Genomic DNA, 12,821 nt, shown 5'->3' on the forward strand with positions numbered 1-12,821 from the left:
AGGTGCCGTGGGACCAGGAGCGGGCGGGCTGCGGGTGGACGTGGACGGGGGCGCGGGCACGCGGGGCGCCGTGGCCGATGGTGTTGTAGGGGTCGCCGGAGAGGCTGCGGCGCGCGGGGGGCGCGTTTTTGAGGTGTTTCTGGGGCGGGTGGGCGGCGCGGTTTGAGGTGTCCTGAGCGAGGGCGGAGGTGGGCTGGTGCGGGGAGAAGGACTTTGAGAGGCGGCGGCCGAGTGCGGTGTTCTGTGGGTAGGCAAAGTGAGAAGGGGCTGCGGCATGAGGTAAGGTACGGGGGGGGACTCACTTGGAGGACGGTGAGGGGGATGACGAAGCCGTCTGGCCTGTCCCAGACTGTTTGACCGGACTTTGTGTGGTAGTAGTAGGGGATGCCGCCGCGGGACTGGTCGCTGATCTCCCACCACTCGCCGTCGTTGTTCGGGGGCAGGCTGGGGCGAGCGGGGGGACGGACGGGGGGAGTCAAGGACTGGACGGGACGGAGGGGCGGGGCGGAGGAGCACGTACACGAAGTTGCCGACGGGGGGGTCCCAGGAGACCTCGCCGGTGGCGGGGCAGGCGAAGAAGGCGGCCTGGGACTGGACCCGGGGGCGGGTCACGCGGAGGACACGGCGGGAGCGTCACGCACGACTCACCTGCGGATCGACGAGGGTGACCCAGAAGTTGGACCCCCACTTGGCCTCGTCCGGACCACTCCCGCTCCCGCTCTTCGCCGCGCGCAGGGCGGGGGCGGGGGCGGGGGCGGCGACGGGGACGGGGGCGCCGTTGACGTGCACCTGCGGGGTCGGCGTCGGCGTCGGCGTCGGTGCGGCTGAGTTGCCCGGCGGGGATGGGGCTGGAGACGCAGAGGCGGTGTGCTGGCGACGGTGGCTGGCGTGGGCGGCAGTCGGTGGAGCGCCAGGGTGGCCATGGCCGGCGGTCGGCGGTTGGGAAAGAACGGCTTGCGACATGGGCGAAAGGAAGAAGAGAAGGTGGAGAAGGCGGGTCGAGGCTCTGCTGGCGGTCTTGACTGCGTTCCAGGCAGCGACGACGCAGGCAGGGAGGGTGTGGACTGCTCGTGCCAGCGTCGAGGCGAGCGCGCGCGACAGCGTCGTCGGACGCTGCTGCCGCGATTAGCTAATACTCATGGTAACCCCCGTCCTCCTCCCCCTCCACAGCCCCGCCATCGTTCGTCACGTCGCACGGAACAGCACGCACGCTCGCGTCCTGCTGCTCGGATCCCCGTCGCACGAGCATAACGCCGTGATCGTCTCTCTTCGGACTTATTTGACACACCGTCTGACAAGCACCGAGATGAATTAAATGCAGCAGGAGAGCCCGCCTCTCAATCCAGACAAAGAACAAACCAGCAGCAGGAGAGCCCCGCCCGTCGACCCAGCTAGAATACACACCAATCCCGCCCCATCGCTCGTCACTCGTCCCCCGCGCCCTCGCCGTCGCCGTCGCCGTCGCCCTCCTCCTCTCGCTCCCGCTCCCGCTCCTGCTTCACAAACCAATCAAACATGTCGTCCCTCTGCCGCCTCACCCTCTCCTCGATATCAAACCACGTCCCGAGCCCAAACACCACCGGCAGCCGGAACCACACCCTCCTCTGCCCCTGCATCATCTCCCGCTTAAACGCCCCCCGACACCCCCCACACAAATACTGCCCCGCAACCCGCCGCGCACCGCGCCCCAGCACCTTCAGCGCATCGTGCCGCCCACCGTCCCCGCGCCTGTACACCCCCGCCCCGCCCTCCGCCGCCGCCTCCGCCTCCCAGTCGTGCGCCAGCCGCGCCAAGAAGTGCCCGCACCGGTACCCGCGCAGCGCCAGCCCCGCACACCGCCCGCTCGCCCGCCGCCGCGCCGTCCCGTCCGGCCCCACCCCCATCCCCCTCACGAAATCAAATATCGCGTCCTGCCGCCCGCGCCGGATCATCCCCAGCCCGCGCAACACCGTCCGCACCTCCGCCCGCGGCAGCACCACCTTCCCTCCTACGCCCCCGCCCCCGCCCCCGCCCGCGCCCCCGACGTCCCACCCGTCCCACAGGCGCCCCTCGTCCTCCATAGAGAGCATATAATACACCGCCGGCATGATCTCCGCAATCTCGTACTCCCGCGCGAGCCGCAGCGCGCACGCGTGCAGCCCCGCGGGCGCGGCCGCGTCCGCGTCCGCCACGCGCCGGTGCCATCCCTCGAGCGACGTCGGGTACACCCGCGAGAGGTGGTGGATCGCCGCCGCGCGCAGCGGGAGGCACACGTACTTCCGGCTCGCCTCGAGCAGCACCGTCACCGTGCGCCACGGCACCCGCGCCTCCGTGCCTAGCGCCTCCCTGCGCGTGCGCACGCGCGTATAGTCAGTCAGTCAGTCAGTCACTGTCTTGCTACGCCGTGCAGCGCGGGAAGACCACTCACGGGTGATACAGCGCCGTCAGTATAACGTCCCACGCCTCCGCAGACTCCGTCACGTCCACCACCGGCAGCCCGCCCGCCGTCTCCCGCGCCGGCGCCGGCGCCCCCGCGCCCATCCCCTCCTCCTCACCCTCGCCCTCGCCCGCAAACGCAGGCAGCGCCCAGAGGTCCCTCCACACCTCCGAATACCGCGCCAGCACGGCCTGGTGCACCCGCATCCCGACGCCCCCCGCGCGCACCGCCACCGTCGCCCCGCGCAGGCACCACCGCGCGTGCCACGCCGTCACGCCGTCCAGCGGCAGCGCGCCGCCGTCGACATCGGACGTTGGCGCCGAGGGCGGCGCGGGCGTAGCCACCGGCACGTCGTCCGTATAATCAGACATCATCGCCGCCGCCGCCGGCCTCTGCAGACTCTCAAGCACCGCGTCGTCGTCCTCCCTTCTCGCGCGCTTCCCGCGCCGCGCGTCTTCCGTCCGAGCGTCAGCGACACCGCCACCGCACGCTCAAGAACCGAACGAGCCCTGCGCACCTGTGCCCCGCGCGCCCCCCACGCGCTCCAACCCCGCCGCGTCGTTCTCTTTCTCTTCCCCGCCCTCGTCCTCGCGCGCGCGTGCGCGTTTCGTCCCGCGCGCTTCCCTCGCGCTATCGCCCGCACCGTCGCGCTCGCGCTCGCTGCCGAGGACTGATCTGAGCATCGCGCCGTGTAGTCGAGCGAGGATGTAGATGTAGGTGTGGATGTAGGTGTTCGATGCGTACAGCAGCGCCGTGTGATCTGTTGCTGGTGGTGGTGGTGGTGGGGAGACAAGCGTGTGGCGCGCTCTGGCCTTTGTGCTCGTGCCCGTGCCACTCTCCCTGCCGCCGCCCATGGTCGTGTTCCCGATTAGGAAATCAATACGGGTCACGTGTGGGACCAGACGCGCGCGAGAGGGCGCGTTGCACCGCAGGTCGTGCGGAACGACTCCGTTTCCACGCTTGGGCTCCTCGCAGTTCGTGAGTCGGCAATGAGTCGAGCAGGCCCGAAGCCTCAACCTGCCTCCGGTCGTTTGTTTCCCATCTCGTGGCATCGCTTGGACTACGCCGCGTTCCCTATCAATTCGGCCATCACATATTGCAGGATTCTGGTTCAAACTGCTGTTGTAGGCAGACCGTCCCTTTGTAAGCGTGTCGGGATCATCAGGAAGGCAAGCCGCTGAGTGGTACTGCACGCATTCTGTCTGCGTATCCAGTCCAAATCCGCGACAGCCCTCTTCCGAACCGACAGTACTGTATGCATGCCCGCTCCTCTCTGGCAAACCGGCGATATCGAGCGATCGACGCCACAATCGACTCGCCTCGTCCGCTGTGCCGAGAATCTCTGCACCGCAGCCGACGTCTCCGCGGAGGGCCTCGACCACGCCCTCCTCATGCAGATCACTCTATGGATACGTATGACAAACTCAGCCCGCTGCATCTCGTCTCCTGTGCCTTTCGAATACGATCTGTGGCGGTCGCAGTGGAGGGACAATCGGGGATACCGTACCAGGAGACGTCGCCTCTAGACCGCCCTTGTCGACCGACGCTCAGAGCGAAGCTTTCGGCGTGCTCAGCCCCGGACGATGCCATCGCGCAAGCGGCATCTGAACTCGAGAAGCAAATACAGTGCGGTCAAACGGAGCCACAAACCTCGATCAATGTCCACCCCTCGAAGATAGCGGCAGCGCCCATGATAGCGTCGGACAATGGAGGCCACAGGTCCGCCGTTGCGGAGCTGACTTGGAACGGTTTCGTCGTAGAACGACCGCACGAACGTTCGTTCTATAAGCGGATGCGTGCGTGTCCATGGTCTGCGTGATTCCATCATGCTTTCGGTGATGCACGCGGTTACTTAAACGGGCGAACAGCGGCATTGTACGTGTTCTCTATCCTGGGCCCCGCACCATCCGATTGCTGTTCGTGTACGCACGGCGCCTGGCGGAGTCGCGTTGTAAGGAAAATACCACGTTTGTCAAGCAATTCTACCCTTATGTTTCCGCTCCTCGGCATGGCGTCTCTCCGGCTCGAGACCGTCCGCCTCTTCTCGAGCATCGATCCCACAAGATAGGTACCTTCACTACTATAGATACACCTCGCCCAGCTCCGCCTCCGATACACTTCCCTCGCAATGCCTATCTCCACCGGTTTGTACATCGCGAAAAATGTCAAACGAACTAACATACCTGTCCTCGCCGACCCCAACGGTGGCTCTCCCCTGGCCGCTAATGCTCGTTCGTATGAAGATGATAAAGAGACCGTATGTTGGCTTGCCAGACCTGCAAGCCGGCGAGGAAGGATAGACATCGTAGATACAATTAGATGGCTGTTGTGCCTAGCGAGTGCACCGCAAATATTTGGGAGGAGTCAATGATCGTAGAAGCAGATAGTTTTGAGACTAACTTTGTTGAGCGGGAGAGCGGCAAGCGTCAATCTGGCTCTTGTGGGCAAGCACGACCCTGTGTTATCCCGTCTACGATCGTTTATACTGATTTCAGGCATATTGAAGTCAATATCAAAATCGTATATCATTCGTACAAGAGAGCGAGTCAACAAGTTGCAAGACCATAGAAATGGCCGATGGAAAAAAATCTAGGGCAATCTCGATACTTAGATTGACAAGAAACCACGACTGGAGTGAGCAGAGCTACCAGCGCGCCCAGTAGCAGGTTTTGCATGGAGTTGGGAATCGAGGGGCGTCATCGAGCTGCCCAAACCCACGGTTTCCTTGAACTGACCTCCCGCTCCAGTCACAGATTCGATCACGCCTCCCAGTAAGCCATCTAGACCGTCGAAAATATTTATTATCACACCTGCACATGGCTATAAGCACGACATTCTAAGAAACTGAAGGGATTCATGCGCACCGCTGAAAGCGAAGCGCCACTTGGATAACGCTGCTTTGGCCCGCGGAAGAGTGTCAAAAGAGTCAAACATGACCGTGACCCCCGTCATCATCTTGATTGCCACGATCGTCAAGAGTCTATCCAGCGGGAGACAGAGGGGACACGCACGTTCTGGAGAGAACTTGCTAAATTCTGCTCCGAAGCCGTTGGCTGCTGCGAATTCTCGTTGGGAGATCGATTTTTGGAGGAAGCTTGGACCCATTTGACGTCGCTGTCCATTTGACCAAGGTGAAGATTGACGTCTTTGAGGAGAGGGGACACTGTGGCAATGATCTCGTCCTCGCTCTTGCCCTTGGCCTTCATTCCTTCAACAGTCTGTGCAAGGTATCGGCGAGTTGAAGATGATCTACTACGGTAAATAATACTTACCTTTTGAATATTATCGCATCGGGGTATGACCTCAGTGCTTGCACGTTCGCTAATGCCATCAGAGACTTCTTGGATTTTCTCGTTGCTCTCGTTCTGCGGTGTCTGCTTAATGTCGAAGGTCTGAGTTGATGGAGCTTCGCGAAAAATCCACCAGCTGCGCTTGTCAGTTGAGATCTCGGCGAGTTCGATCTGTCAAGAAAATAGGCTTGAAGCGTTAGCAGAAGTGTAGTCATATGACCCTAGATAAAATCGCGCACGGGAGTATTCGCTTCCGCATCGCACAAACTCCAGAATACATCGGTATCAGTAGTCGAGATTCTTGATTGTATATATGAGAAGGACGAGGGATTAATCGAGTAACGGGCGACGAACGTAAACTTTCCCTTCTCACGGGTCTCTTGGATTCTCCAGTACTGAGTCCGCACCTTTCCGTCCACGGTGTTTCCTTTTGAAGAGCGACTTCCAGAGAATGCATAGAAATTGCATTCAATATTCTTGATGATGTACTGCTCGTTGCTGAGGCGCAAGACGTTCCACTTGAGTGAAGAGAGTCAGAAACGATCCAAAAGGATGGTAATGTGTATCTACATACGACTTCTCCTGTGTTGTTCATATGGACGCTCGCCATGAGGGGTGACCCAATGCTGTTGTCGACGACAGCAGCGATGTTCTTCTGTTTGACGTTCTCGATAAAGTAGTTACCACTCTCGACGATAGCCATTGTGAGAACAGTGAGAGATGCTTGGACTGAGACTGGGGTCGCAGGAGAGGTCTGGTAGGCGGGGCGGTTGTGGGCGAATCTCGTCTTGCCTCGGTTATATAGTGAATATCGATCGCGTCTGCGTGGACAGAATGTTCTCGAGCTTTGCTCTTGTGTCCATTGACATTATGGAAGAAATTGTGAATCAAGGCCGGTATCTGGGTGCATCACATGAGTGAGCCATACAGACCCACCAATCTGACAAAGTGATGATGAGTGCCGAAGCGGGACTTCGCCAGTGTTAATACGGCTACAGATTATCTCAATTCTTGTCCTGCGAGGTTTCCATTGTTCGATTTTGTAAAGATGCGCGATGCAGGTACAGAATACGGAAAGCTACTTACATCCAGACGAATACTTGACATCAAAGCTTGAAGTACAGCTCTTCTGTGAATCGAAACTCCGGTTCGAACGCTTCATTAATTTCCTGAGCATGGTCAATTCTAGAATCGTCTCATGTGAATACGTACAATACCATCGTGGAAATCGCTCATGTCTACGCCCCAATTGTTCCGCGATCCATCAGTGATTCATCCGATAGATACCCGTTAAGGCTATCCCAAGTTTTCGCCTATCATTGGGTACTGTCCTTGGGTCGGCTTGGATGGAAGCCTAGGGACCACTGCTACTGACACGTACCCCAATTGACCAGGAGCATGGCGAGCGCCGCGAGTTGAACACATTCATCAAGAGCACACCCTTTGAAATCAGGGGTGCGTTGTATTTTTGGGTTATATCGTTCCTCGCTGACAGATGCGTCGAAGACGTCGAAAGATCTGGATATCTGAGGTGCCTCCCGCCCCAAAGGCAAAAGTAGGTTGCAACCCAGAAACGCAGGTGGGTATTGAGCAAGGCTGAACGTTGAACGCTGAGCGCGGTTGTAATCCTGTTTGGCCAGCCGAGAGCACCGCGGGCCTGGAAAACTCCCACGACCCCCCTGTTCCAAAAGTCCGACGTCTCCTCTCGGCACCTCTCTCATATGCAGCTCACGTCCATAATGTCCATTGCCCTATCGGATACTTCATCTGGAACCCTCTGCTCCAGATGGACGGATAAAGCACACCTACACGAGGCCGCCCTCAAGCCATAGACTTAGACTCGAGCTTGACATCGCGCTTGCGTATGAATCTCCGCCGCTCGCAGCAAGTTGGATAACGTGTACTCACTCCTCGAAAGGCTAAGCCTAGACGATTCCAGGTTGGAGATGGGGTATGAATATGAGGACTCGGGCGACGAGCCGGGACCCTCAGAGTGGTTTGGGTCTACATTCTCAAGTTCATGCGTGCACTCAGGCTGAGTGCACACATGAGCGTGGTACTGGCATGTATCCAAAGTCCAAGTGCATACTTTGGCAGTTTCCAAGCACGCCATCCGAGTCATCATTGACACGTCTTCCGGTAGACATATGCCAGGGCTTATGTGGAGTCCTCGTGCACGGAACGACTGTCTTCTGTCAGCGACGGGGACCAGTGGAAACCAGCCAAGCGCAGCAACTTTTGGTCGATGTCCACTGATTTGTGGTGTTTGTCAGGATAACGCAAGCTTACAATAATGTCCAAACTGGACGCCACAGGTACGCCTTCGCAGAGCTGACTTCAAAATACGATGTTCAAGCGCAGTGCCCTGTACTGCACTGACCGGTCACCGGGATCATGATGTACCAATTCTCCAGCGCTGTATAGCATGTCCAAAATTATCTACAAGGTGCATTGATCTATGCCAATCATGGTAATGGCGGTGTTCAAAGGACTGATATAGCGCTGATTATGACCTGGTGCGTAGTCAGCCATCTTCATTTCATAGAAGTTGTCGTTCGAGAGCAGTGGCTTTAGGGAATTGCCTTATTCGCGATGGAGCTTGCGGCCTGCTACACAGGTGACAAAGAAGGGTGAGCAGTGGCCATCTTCGCGATAGCCTGCACATGCGCACATCGATTCGCTCACTGACACCAACGTTGGCTATCGTCTAACGCTCGCTCAAAAACGGCTAGACCATGGTCAACATCGATAGAAACAGGCAAAGAACACGAGGCACAGCGGTGAGATTTCGGATGGAACATTGCCTGTATTCGCTGTCCCGGTGCTCTTGTACACAAAACAAAACAATTTACAGGGAAGGGGTTTGCTCGAAGTGTCAATCCCTCGTGCTCATGGACTTCGGCACGACGATTCGTCGGCCCAAAACCGCCTGCTTTCCCGCCAGTATCGAGTCCCTTAGATAAATAGGCTTCGTTTTCTCGCTGTCATCTCAAGCGCACTTCGCCCAGCATCGTCTTTCTAGTACAGCATCCACTTAAGCTCACTCACAATGCCTATTGCCACTGGCTTGTACATCATCAAAAACGTCAAACAAACTAACATAGCTGCCCTCGCCGACCCCAACGACGGCTCTCCCCTTGCCGCCAATGCTCGTTCGTATGGCGATGACGAAAAAGTATGTCGATATCTATACCGATTGACGGTACGGAACTGAATAAATCGCAGTGGAATGTTTCTTTGCTCGGTAACGGAAAGTACACCATCCGGAACCTCCAGCAGGCATCGTTCGCCAACGCGGGGAACCGCGCTTCAGCAGGCGCGACCGTCGAGGGCAGGGCGCAACAGCAACAATGGGAGATACAAGAGACCCGCGTGAAGGGTCAATACACGTTTGTTCTTACTCTCGTGTCCTCTAATTGCCTCGAACTCACCGCTCAATTACTAGTATCGCCACTACTGATTCTCGCATCTATTGGGGGCTGGCCGACGATCAACCTGGGACGCCCGTGAGATCGTGACTCAATTTTTCTGGTTGTATCTCTCATCATTTTACCAGATTGAACTCTCAACCTCTGCCACTGACACCCGCAACTGGTGGAGCTTTGAAAGGGCCTGATTTCTGAGTGATGGAATTGTTGTCTGCCTGGTCTCGGAATATGGGTAAACTGTACGATAGTTGCTGAGTTAAGTGTCATAGCTTTCGAAATGCACTGTTTGTTATATTTTTTTTCCCAAGTATGTCCAAAAAAGCCCTTTTGGGAAATACTACTGAAACACTTAGCTGAGAATCAGAACAAATAAAGTGACCCGGCCCGTGCTACATTTCTGGCCACTCCGGCTTTGACCGACACTACCACCAGCTCTCTTCCGTCTCTTCAACGTTTCAATTTCAAGCTTCATACCCTTCAAAAGGAGCGCAAACTTAACTCATAGATGGCACTTGCATGGCGCCAGCATTTGATCTCTGTGCACGCACCATCAGGTAGGCCGACATGTAATATACACTGCTCAGCACCTTTGAAGGCTGCTGCCGATTGCTACAGTGCAACTGGAAGTGTATCTATCTACAGCGATCTATAGCCATTAGTGCGCATTCTATATGAGGCTGGGGAGTATCCTTTCTAGGTGAGACTTCAGCAAGTATTAGGCCAGATACGCAACCTCTGTCTAGTTTTCCATGGAACACTGGGGCCACCGGGTTCATGTACTTGGAAGAATCGAAGAGACTAGCAGGGGCGACCCTCAACGATAGATGAAAGGCATGCGGGCATGCGGCGTTCAGTCATTTGTGGCTCAAATCGATCATATGAGCTGCGCAGGCACGCCGTACAAAATTTCCGAATTCCAGAGCCTTCGCTGACGCCCCCTTTTGCTATAATGAAGTGGCAGCCGGCTCAAAATCAAAGAGTTGCTCACCTTTCGGCGATCGTAACTCCCATACTCCTAATTTAGCTTGTACCACAAGACATCTGATCAGGTCTAGATTTCCTTTTCAGTTCCGAGTCTACGATTGTATATCGACAAGTCGATCGAAGGCGCCTGCTTTCCATGGTCCAATGTCACGAGGAAGTACTGGAACTACATGAGGATAGACTGCCCATGTGAGTGTCCTGTAGAACCCGTTTGGGCTATGATTATCAAGACACGGATGAGTTGCTTGAATCGCACGGGAAAGCGCTCTTGTTCTTAAATCGAACTTTGTTCAAGTCATGAGCGTCGAGAACGGAATCTACATCCTCACTAACGTGAAACACAAAAATCTCGCTGTCATTCGCAGTGAACAAGGAGGGGCGCCCCTCATCGCTGGCATCGAAGAAGACAGCTACAAGGAATTGGTACGATCTACTTACTTCTCTCGATACACAAAAGCAAATCCATCTTCAGTGGCGTATCGCGAAGCGTTCGAATGGTCGATACACCATCTCCAACTTCGGAAACGGCTTTCATGCTAGAACTCCTGGTCGTTCCAAGGCTGGAGATACTGTCAAAGGCAGGGATCAGTCCCATCAGCCCCAGCTGTGGGACATTCGCGACACTCGGGTGCGGGGCCAATATACGTGAGTCCATCTGGGTTTTCTTCAGATATATCTAAATTCAAATAGTTCATCTCGCTTTTTAGCATCGCCTGTACTGACACTTCGTTGTATTGGGGATTGGATAATGTTGAGATTGGAGCATTGGTAAGTACGCATCGCTTGATATATGACATTACGCACCTTCATTGCCATGTTGAAGATTACGCTGTACGAGGGAGCTAGTGACCCTCGCAATTGGTGGATTCTTATACCCGTTGAACCAACCATGGCCCAAGCGGATGTCTCTGCGATCATTGCCATCAAGGGAATCGACGGAAAATATATGAAGGTCACCAGTACCAACGGACTCGAGTTCAGCAGTACAGTTCTCGATAAGAACGGCAAATTCACTGTTCAGCCCAAAGGGGGAAAGATAGCACTGATAGGTAAGATCTAGCTCTGTATCTAAGAAGGATAAGCAACAATTCCTTAGCATTAGGGAGCAACGGAAAACATGTAAACATGTATTATGTCGACGACGTTAAATGCGAAGGTCCTGGTGGAGGCCTCGACGTCGGAATAGCCCATCGCCGCAATGGAAAGGTTTGCTTTACCATCTCTGGCTACCAAGGCCAAGATGGTCAGGTTTGGTTCTTGTCAAGCCAAGCTGGTCACCCGTCATACAACGGCTCCCTCGCCGTCAAGCGTGTTGAGGATGAAAGTTGCCGCTTCTTAATCGAGAACGTGTGAGAGGTTCTGTATATCTTTGGCTCAAGATCTCACCTTCGATTCAGCGTCAGTACCAGAGCTAAAGTCAGCGGGACAATAGCGGTGAAAAGTGTCGATGGCAGGTATCTCAAGGCCAACGCCAACGATGAACTGGAATTCTCTGACGATCGATTTGATGATGAAGCCAAGTTCATTGTCAAGCTTCGAGGTGATCGTCTCAACTTGATCGGTGATTCTGTCCGATTTCTCAATCAGACAAGATCTGCTCATGACACCTATCGGTATGTAGGATATAACGGAATGTACGTGACAATGGACGCGAACATGGGCGGCGTCAGCTTTGTTCAATGCAAAGGCTCTGGCCGAGGGCTGACGATGGGGCTTATCCATCTCGCTGATGGTATGGTGAATTTCACGATATCAGGATATCAGGGGCAGCATGGGAAGATATCATTTCTCTCCAGCCGGACTGGATGGGCGGATGGATCCCTTGCTGTAGTTGATGAGACAGACGAGACATGTTCTTTTGTCATCGAAAATCATTGAACTGGTAATAGTTTGTACGTGCGTGATGGTCCATGACATCACCTTCATATTCTTCAGAGTTGTCGAGATAATTGGATAATCTGTTCCCGGGATCAATCGCGTCGCTTGTTATTGCTTGACTCCTAGAAGGGGCGCTAACGCACCAGCAACAGTGGTAGGAAAAAGGTCAGTCACATTCGAGCTCGATACATAACTATATAGACAAAATACGCGTACGTATGTGTGCGTCATGATCTAGCCATGTCACTCGATGGGGTCTGGTAAGCGGAGTGGTTGTGCGCGAATCCGTCTCCCCTCAGATATATAGATATATAAATCGTGTGTGCATGGACAGAATGTTCTCGCGCCTTACCCTTGGGCCATCAATGTTATGGCAAAGATTGTGCTAAGAGCATGCACGATCATCCCGCCTATTATCAAGACAGGTTTAGTTTGACCATTGCTATAAAAATCCGTGCTCCTCTAGTTCTACTGTGCAACGCGCACCGTTTCTAGCTCTGCCAATGGGCATTTTTCACCGCAAACCCACCCGTCCTGTACGCCGTATAGAACATGTCTGGGCACTTGTGCCCCCACCGGGGCGAGTACCGCGGGATGTGAGCTACGGCCTAGGTGTAAATCAGCCAGGCCGCAATGAGTTGGAGGACACTGCATGGCTACAAAAAAACTGTCTTGGAAGACTGACCAAAATCAAGATACTTATGACGAAGGGTGTGAATTTTGCCAGACGGCCCACAATAAGAATGGATATCAGAGCTGGCGGCCAGCAACTCATATATGCGCCAACTGTATCCCCCTTGCAACAAACAAAAGCACTGTAGGCAA

The 12,821-nt window shown here is 55.5% G+C and overlaps 3 protein-coding genes across 3 annotated transcripts; 2 read left to right on the forward strand and 1 right to left on the reverse strand.

Annotated features, from left to right (window-relative positions):
* Positions 1-1,424: 1,424 nt before the first annotated feature.
* On the reverse strand, positions 1,425-6,409 carry HETIRDRAFT_451894 (uncharacterized protein; the record flags this gene model as incomplete). Its single annotated transcript, XM_009548728.1, has 10 exons — positions 1,425-2,325; positions 2,408-2,870; positions 2,934-3,819; positions 3,880-3,948; positions 4,067-4,155; positions 5,281-5,371; positions 5,428-5,634; positions 5,689-5,877; positions 5,946-6,224; positions 6,281-6,409. The coding sequence occupies 10 exons, from the start codon at positions 6,407-6,409 to the stop codon at positions 1,425-1,427; spliced, it is 3,303 nt and encodes a 1,100-aa protein (XP_009547023.1).
* Positions 6,410-8,755: 2,346 nt separating this feature from the next.
* On the forward strand, positions 8,756-9,322 carry HETIRDRAFT_451895 (uncharacterized protein; the record flags this gene model as incomplete). The annotated part of the gene is made up of 4 exons (XM_009548729.1): positions 8,756-8,881; positions 8,932-9,095; positions 9,152-9,212; positions 9,263-9,322. The coding sequence occupies 4 exons, from the start codon at positions 8,756-8,758 to the stop codon at positions 9,320-9,322; spliced, it is 411 nt and encodes a 136-aa protein (XP_009547024.1).
* A 1,093-nt stretch (positions 9,323-10,415) lies between these two features.
* Positions 10,416-11,996, forward strand: HETIRDRAFT_418288 (uncharacterized protein; the record flags this gene model as incomplete). The annotated part of the gene is made up of 7 exons (XM_009548730.1): positions 10,416-10,541; positions 10,591-10,763; positions 10,826-10,886; positions 10,942-11,167; positions 11,221-11,467; positions 11,528-11,679; positions 11,740-11,996. The coding sequence occupies 7 exons, from the start codon at positions 10,416-10,418 to the stop codon at positions 11,994-11,996; spliced, it is 1,242 nt and encodes a 413-aa protein (XP_009547025.1).
* Between the last annotated feature and the right edge of the window lie 825 nt (positions 11,997-12,821).

Source organism: Heterobasidion irregulare (genome assembly GCF_000320585.1).
Source record: "Heterobasidion irregulare TC 32-1 unplaced genomic scaffold scaffold_06, whole genome shotgun sequence".
NCBI classification, from domain to species: Eukaryota; Fungi; Basidiomycota; class Agaricomycetes; order Russulales; family Bondarzewiaceae; genus Heterobasidion; species Heterobasidion irregulare.